The sequence below is a fragment of the Nicotiana sylvestris genome, chromosome 8 (genome assembly GCF_000393655.2).
Source record: "Nicotiana sylvestris chromosome 8, ASM39365v2, whole genome shotgun sequence".
NCBI classification, from domain to species: domain Eukaryota; kingdom Viridiplantae; phylum Streptophyta; class Magnoliopsida; order Solanales; family Solanaceae; genus Nicotiana; species Nicotiana sylvestris.
In genome coordinates this window covers 194,289,418-194,297,757 of record NC_091064.1, presented here as the reverse complement: position 1 = coordinate 194,297,757, position 8,340 = coordinate 194,289,418, and the positions used below count along the sequence as shown (strand labels likewise).

The 8,340-nt window shown below is 39.4% G+C and overlaps 1 protein-coding gene across 1 annotated transcript; it reads left to right on the top strand.

Annotated features, from left to right (window-relative positions):
* The first annotated feature begins 295 nt into the window (after positions 1 to 295).
* LOC104229436 (F-box/LRR-repeat protein At4g29420) lies at positions 296 to 8,087 on the top strand. Its single transcript, XM_070155662.1, is given in 3 exon segments — positions 296 to 839; positions 3,008 to 3,030; positions 7,397 to 8,087. Coding segments are annotated over 3 exon segments (1,122 nt in total). The 5' UTR covers positions 296 to 301; the 3' UTR covers positions 7,958 to 8,087.
* The last annotated feature ends 253 nt before the right edge of the window (positions 8,088 to 8,340 follow it).

The window sequence follows — 8,340 nt, the reverse complement described above, 5'->3', positions numbered from 1 at the left end:
GGAGATTAATTCTCCAATTCAAGCAACCAAACATACTCTAATTACAACAACAAGATCATATTTAGTGTATTTACTAACTGAATTTAAGACGATAGTGTGTACGCAGACCTTACCCTTACTCTATGCCGATGCAAGTGAAACTTTAATACCTTCTTCTCTTTGTAATTTTAGATACAAATGCACTATTTTGTAAAGATTGGTAAAACCAATCTATTTACCAAATATTAAAAAATTTAACTATCAAACACAAACTCCTTGAAATTACTTTTAAAAATAAAAAAACTATTTTAACATCAAAATTATGCGTTTTTCGGTTTTGGCCACGGAGAGGCTGAATATTAGACATAGCAGTGACATCTGTTGTAATTACCACTCCTCTGCCATGGATATGGATAACATACCTCCACTGTTAATCCTCGAAATCCTCAGCCGACTAGCTGACTCAACAGACCTAGCTCGTTGCCGAGTCGCCTCGAAAACCCTCAACGCACTCTCTCGCGATGCCCGATCCATCAATCTCAATTGCTCCTTCGATCGTTACACCAAGTCCCGATCTCCTGACATACGGGATTCCATTACACCCTTCAAGCGAATCTTCAATAAACTGATTTCTGAATTGAGCATTGTGGAGGCCATTTCCATTGGGGTCGAGAAACCTTTCGAAACGGTGCATACGACACCGTTAGGATATGTGAATGATTCGCACTTGACGGATGTTAATTTTGTTGCCCACTGGTTGCCTAAGGTTAACGAAAAGTTGAGAGCTCTTTCCATATCGGACTTTTGGGTTCAATCTTGTTGGCGACCATCAAATGTCCTTGCTCTTATCTCTTCCCATTGTGAGTTCCTCTCTCAACAAACTTATCTGCATAAGAACACATAACCATTTACATATATAATACTCTCTCCGTTCCCATTTATGTGACAGGTGATGGGATTTCTAGAGGCAATTTTTTCATATGCCTTTAAATATTTTGAATTATTAATTATTTTGACTTATAGTAGTACTCTTTATATAGTTCCAGTAAACACGGAGAAGTGAAGGATGAGCAGAGCTCGAGCTTGGGCTCCAATGGTGGAACCCTAGAAGGTTCTCGATGAGAGAGAAGAGTGAAAGATTTTGTTTTTGTGAGAAATGAACTAACTGAGATGTATTAACTGTCAAATGAATACATATATACAAGAGAGACACGTGAGACTTCTAGATGTCTAATACTAACACAACTAATGTAACTAACACTAACTCAATGAATTGACTACTCAAACTAACAGATAAGCCAAGCTTACATGTAATTAATACAATATCTCAATACCCCCTTCAAGTTGGAAGTGAGGTTGTCGCTGCCAACTTTCTCATAACTGCTGCATGCTTGACTCCAGTAAGGGCCTTGGTTAAGACATCAACTAACTGGCAATCAGTCCCAACATGATGAAGAGACACCAGGCCTTCCTGCAGCTTGTCTCTTACAAAGTGACAATAGACTTCAATGTGTTTGGTTCGTTCGTGAAAAAAACTAGATTTCTAGCTATGTGTAGGGCATATTGGCTTTCACAAAATACTGGGACAACTTAGGAAAAGGAACTGTCAGCTCATCAAATAATCTGCACAACCAAGCAAGTTCTTAGGGCTCTATACTCTGCTTCAGCAAAGGATAGGGATATGGTGGCTTGTTTCTTGGACTTCCAGCTGATTGGACTATCACCAAGAATTACCAAATATCCACTAACAGACTTTTTAGAGTTTGGACAAGCAGCCCAGTCAGAGTCATAATACCCTCTGACAATACAATCAGAATTGGCAGACATGAAGATCCCAAGGGTAGGATCAGTCTTCAAATATCTAAGCAAATGATAAGCAGCCTTCAAGTGAGGTTCCCTAGGATCTTGCATGAATTGACTAAGGTGTTGCACACTGTATGCAATATCCAGTTTTGTATTTGTGAGGAAGTTCAGTTTGCTTATTAGGGTCTTGTAGATAGAGGGATCTGTTAGGGGCACACCTTCCTTAGCTTTGAGTTTGACACTAGGATCCAATGGTCAACTGAAAGTACTACAATGGAGGCACTCGTACTCCTTTGGTAGATCAAGTGCAAACTTCCTTTCGGAGATTATGGCACCATCTTCCTTGTAGAGAACCTCCAAACCTAGGAAATAGTGCAGTCTTCCCAAGTCCTTGATTCTAAATTGAGCATGCAGAAAGTTTTTCAACAATGTGATCTCCTTTGAATTGTTCCCAATAATGATTACATCATCTACATAAACAGCAACATAGATGATGGAAGAGTCAGTCTTCTTGTACAACAGAGAATAGTCGTTAAGGGAGTGAACATATCCTTTGGAGCATAGAGCCTCAGCTAGTTTAGCATACCACTGTTGATTGGCCTGTTTCAAGCCATATAATGATTTATTCAGCTTGCACACCAGTTCAGGTGCATCAACCAATAAGCCAGGAGGCAAATCCATGTACACTTCATCATGGAGATTCCCATGAAGGAAGGCATTATTTACATCAAGTTGAAAAATTCCCCAATATTTATTTACTGCAGTTGCTATGAGTGCCCTGATAGTGGTCATTTTCACAACTGGTGAAAAAGTCTCGGTATAATCAACATCAGCCTGTTGGGTATACCCTTTTACCACCAACCTGGCCTTGAATCTCTCAATACTACCATCAGCTTTGTTTTGATTTTATACACCCATCGACGGCCTATTGGCTTCTTCCCTATAGGCAAAGGAACTAAGTCCCAAGTGTGATTGGCATGGAGTGCTTCAAACTCTAGTGTCATGGCTGCTTGCTAGGCAGGGTTCAAAGCTGCTTCCTTATAAGAGTTTGGCTCACTGTCATGACAAATACTCTGCGCAAGGTGCTGACTATTCGGAACTAAAGAGTTGAAGGAAACATGATGATGTTCAGATGTAGAATGTGTATCAGGGTGTAAGTTAGGCATGGAACAGACATAATCTTTCAAATGCACAGGTAAGTGATGCTCTCTAGTGGACCTTCTAGGTACCTGATTGGTTGAGTTAGAGGTGGTGAAGGAATAACATGGGATTGCAATTGTGAGGAGTGACTGGGAGAGTGTACAACTGAACTGGTGAAGGAATAACATGGGATTGCAATTGTGAGGAGTGACTGGGAGAGTGTACAACTGAACTGGTGAAGGAATAACATGGGATTGCAATTGTGAGGAGTGACTGGGAGAGTGTACAACTGAACTGTCTACAGGTGAGACTATAGTGGAGATATCATCAGTACCTGTTGATGGGTCAGGTGCATGAGGATTAGAATGTGCCTTAGTAAGTGACACATCAACTGTAAGAGGAACAGACTCAAGCAGCACTGAGGGAAAATGAGAGGAGGAATCAGGTAAGATAGCAAAGGGGAAGATGTGCTCATAAGTAGTGGAGAGTCTGTTTATAATATGAGTTGCAACCAATACACACTCACCCCAATACTGCAAGGGTAACTTGGACTGAAAAAAGGAGTGCCCTGGCAGTTTCCAAAAGGTACATATGTTTTCTTTCTGCTATCCCATTTTGTTGAGGAGTGTAGGGGCATGTTCTTTGATGAATAATCCCTTTGACTGAAAAAAGGATGAGGCTTCTATATTTACAAATTCTGAACCATTGTCTGATCTGAGGTACTTTACATTTGTTTTGAAGTGAGTTTCAACCAAGGATATGAACCCTTTGATGACTTGCAATGTATTGCTTTTATTGCTTAAGAGCTGGGTCCAGGTGGCCTTACTACGGTCATCCACTAAGGTGAGAAAATATTTATAGTTGTCATGGGTGGCAACATGGTAAGGTCCCCAAAGGTCTACATGAAGTAGTTCAAAGACAGAGGTTGTGGTGCTGATTCTGTGGGAAAATGCAAGTCTAGGTTGCCTAGTCATGGGACAAATGGAGCAGAGGAAAAGTTGTTTAGTTGAGAATTGGACAGGAATAGAGGATATTTCCCTCATCTTTACAAAGGGTACATGTCCCAATCTGTAATGCCACAATAAGTCAGCTTGATTCATATCAGACAAGAGATAATATGATGGAAAGCACTAAGTTTTATTACCAATGGAGATATTTACAAGTGATTGTGAATTGCAAGTGGAAACATTTACAAGTGAATCAGAATGTTGACAGTGCAAGCTATTTACATCAGAGGTTTTAGAATCAGAATGTTGACAGTGCAAGCTATTTACATTAGAGGTTTTAGACAAAGCAGAATCTGAAAAAGGTAAGGAGGCAGGTGAAGTGGAGCAGAAATTCTTCAAACAGCTTGAACATAGGAGGTATAAGCCATCCTACCTTACCAATCTCCAGAGGCCTCTTCATTGAAGGGGTCTGCAGTAGACATAGGAAGTCAAAAAAGGTAACCAAACCTTTAAATTGAGAAGCTAAAGAATGTATTGAAATAAGATTGTATTTGAAGGATGGAACATAAAGAACTCTATGCAGAGTAATGTATGATGCAGGAGTAACTGTTCCAATTTCTGTGACTTTGACTCTATAGCCGTTTGGTAAAGTAATTAACATATGATACACTAGGGTTTTAATGTGAGTGAGCAAGGATTTGTTGAAAGTCATATGATTAGAAGCCTCGGAATCCAGAATCCAAATGTCAACCCTTGACTTGAAGCATTTACATGACACTAATCCAAAATCAACAGAGAGAACAGATACAGAACAGGAAAGAATATCTGCAAAATTCACAGCTCCACCAGTGATGTTGTTATCCGAGTTATCTCCAGCAGAGCTAGCCTGAAAGTGCTGGAGTAAAGTCACCAGTTGCCCATATTGTTCTCTAGTGAGACTTACATTGGAGTTGTTGCTTCGGGACTGTATTTCCTCACCATTCACAGGGAATGCATCAATTGGAGTACTGTGTACATTAGCCACAGTTCTTTTACTTTTATTGTACTTGGGATTGTGATTGAAGTCCAGTGGATAACCGTGGAGTTTGAAGCATTTGTCTTTGGTATGAACAGCACGCTTGTAGTGATCACAAAAAGGACGAGGTCTGTTAGTGGAGGAAAAGCTATTTGGAGAGTAATTGGTTCTGAAGTTGTTGTGCATAGGTGCCCTGTTTAAACTATTGTGTGCAGGGACATTAGCCTTCAAAGAAACAGACTTCATCACGAGCTGATTGTGTGGTTTCACTTCTCTTTGCTTTTCCTCCTGAATGAGCAAAGAAAAAGCCTGTGCCATAGAAGGTAAGGGATTCATCATGAGTATACTGTCGTGTACCGTGGTGTATACCTCATTCAATCCTATGAGAAATTGGATAAGTCTTTTGTCTTGCTCAGCTTTGTGCACATTCTCCTTAGCCCCACAGGTGCATTGGCAACTACACTACGACTTGGCATTTATCATGTTCAATTCCTCCCAAAGTTTTTTCATTTTTGTGTAGTATCCAGTAATATCAAGGACTCATTGAGTTAAATCGTTCATTTTTTTTTTGGATTTGATACAATTTGGTGTCGTTGGTCTAGTCGTACCTATCCTCTAACTCTCTCCGCAACTCAAAAGCATTACTAGCATATTCGACACTATCAGCAATGTCTTTGCACAGAGAATTCAGGATCCATGAGGTTACCATATCATCACACCTCTCCCACTAACGAAAATGTGGGGAATCTAGGTCTGGGCGTTTGTACTCTCCAGTGATAAAACCTATTTTATTTTTGACAGAAAGAGCTCTAAGAACACTTCTCCTCCGGGATCTATATCCGATGCCGTTGAACGGAGCTGTCACTACATCGCACCAGGATTATCCGATAGGTGCATGTAGAAAGGGCAGCTCAAATTAATTTCGGAGTCGACGTCGCCGACGGGAGTTGAGTTACTCGATTCAACTCGTTCATTGTTTGGATCAAGGATAGCCATGAGAAGTAGTGTCAATTCGTTGAAAAATGAAACGAAAAGGAGAAGAAAATGATAGATCGAGAAAATTGGGGCAAAACTTGAGACCGTGATTTCAGTTTTAGAACTCAATTGAGAGAGAAATCGAGGACAATAGTGAGGTGACTACTAGGCTCTGATACCATGTAAACACGGATAAGTGAAGGATGAGCAGAGCTCGAGCTTGGGCTCCAATGGTAGAACCCTAGAAGGTTCTCGAAGAGAGAGAAGAGTGAGAGAATCTGCTATGTGTGAGACATGAACTAACTGAGATGTATTAACATGTATTAACTGTCAAATAAATACATATATACAACACACGTGAGACTTCTACTATGTCTAATACTAACTCAATTAATGTAACTAACACTAACTCAATGAACTGACTACTCAAACTAACAGCTAAGCCAAGATTACATATAATTAATACAACATCTCAATAGTTCCCGAATATGAAATATTATTTAGAAAAACTTAAAAATTCTATATCTAAATATACAGTCAAAATTAAGAAGCTTGAATCTCGAAAAGCAAAAGTGTCACATAAATTGAAATAGAGGGAGTCTATAAATAACTTTAATTCTGCAAAATGAATAAAGGAGTTCTTAATATGATATTCCAGTTGCCTCTGCACTTATGTTCACTCTAATTTAGTTGCATTCTTAAATTCTTCCAAGACCAAGAAATTCCAATAAAATTGGTTTGTTCCTGTGTGAGTAAATATAGATGCAACCTGTTGTCAGCTAACATGTTAGTCTAGAATGGTTGTTTCCGGAAGAGCAAAGAGTTCTCTGTATACAATTGAACTCCCCGCCCACAAAATATATTACTCTGTGTTCCAATTTATGTGGCATTGTTTGATTAGGTATGAAATTTAAGAAAGAAAAGACTATTTTTGAATCTTGTCGTCTAAAATAAGCCATTGATCTTTCTGTGGTTATAAATTATCTCATTAGGGGTAAAATGAGAAGTTTAAAATTAAATTGTTTCTAAATATATTACTCTATCCCATTTTATGTGGCACTGTTTGATAATAGGCAGGAGAAAGGGACCAGTCTTCACTTTGGTTTTTCTTCAATCTCTAGGAAAGCAAGAGAATGAATATCCAAGAAAAAAGGAGGAAGGAACTTTGAAGGGAAAAGGGAATTTTAACTTTATTACAATTTTGAAATTTTTTCTATCCAGTGCATTCCATGTTATAGCCTAATCCTAGCCCTAATATCCACTAAATGAATAAAAAATGGCCTTCCTCTGTATCCAACGATGGGGAATGTCCATAATATGGTGTTCCACCCTTCTTAAAGGGAACTCATTGTTTACTCCCATGATAGTGATGTGTTGTTCTTTTTGTCTCAGTTTCTGGAAGTACCATTCTTGCCTTTGTCATTTACATTGAGCGGTCTGGTGATATTTTGTCGATCAGAAGTAGACATATATGAGTGAATGCCAGGAATACTGAAGTGTTTTCTCGTGTATGCAGGCCATCATCTTCTTGAACTAGAGAAAGAATTCTTGGCTGTCAGTGGATGGTTTGCTTCTGATGCCCAAGCTTACAACTTCGACACTGGAATTTATTACGTTGGATGATGAAAACCTAAACAAGGTGAACCAGTGCTTCCCATATTTGCAAGTTCTGAATCTGATTGGGGTCGAAGGACTTAAAGAACCTAAGATTCATCTCGAGCACCTCAAACATTGTCATTGGACAGTGTCAAATGGCCCACGTTCTGTGACTATAGCTGCACCCAAACTTGTCCAACTCAATCTTCGTTGTGTGAAGCCAAAGATGCTTGTTATTGATACCCCATCCCTGTCTTATCTACACCTCACTCTCCAGGGAGCATGCAGCTTCAAAGTGCAAGAGTTTCACAACTTGGATACCCTGCATCTTGAGTCACCCGACCTTGGCAACCTGCTTTGCTCATTTCAATTTGGTAGAACCGCTAACAATTTAGTGTTGGGTGCAAAAAATCGGACAGAACTATTAGGACAGATAACATTTTGCTTTGAAATGCTGTTTGTTGAATTTCCTAATGTTAAAGCTATCACTGTAGCACCTTAAGTTTGGGCAGCGTTTCAGTGGAACTTTTCTGTTGGTGATTTAGAATTAGAAGTGAGGACATATCCCAAGGGGTTGAAAGAGATTACTGCATATTTGATGATGCATAATGTTGATGTGACATTAAAATTCATTTCCCATATAGTGAATATTTGCACTAGTTTATGTGACATGGCATTGTTTATTCCCGTGGGCTTCGCATCTAATGATGCCAGTGACTTCATAACAAAGTGCACTGCCCAATGTTCGAAGGTAAGATTGAGATGGGGAACATGGAAAGAAGGACCAAAAGACGCTTGGATTTCCGATGGCATGTAGACATTCAGACTGCCTGAAGCTTCCTTTGCAATTAGAAAGAAGATTGATTTATCTCTTTGGATGCTCAA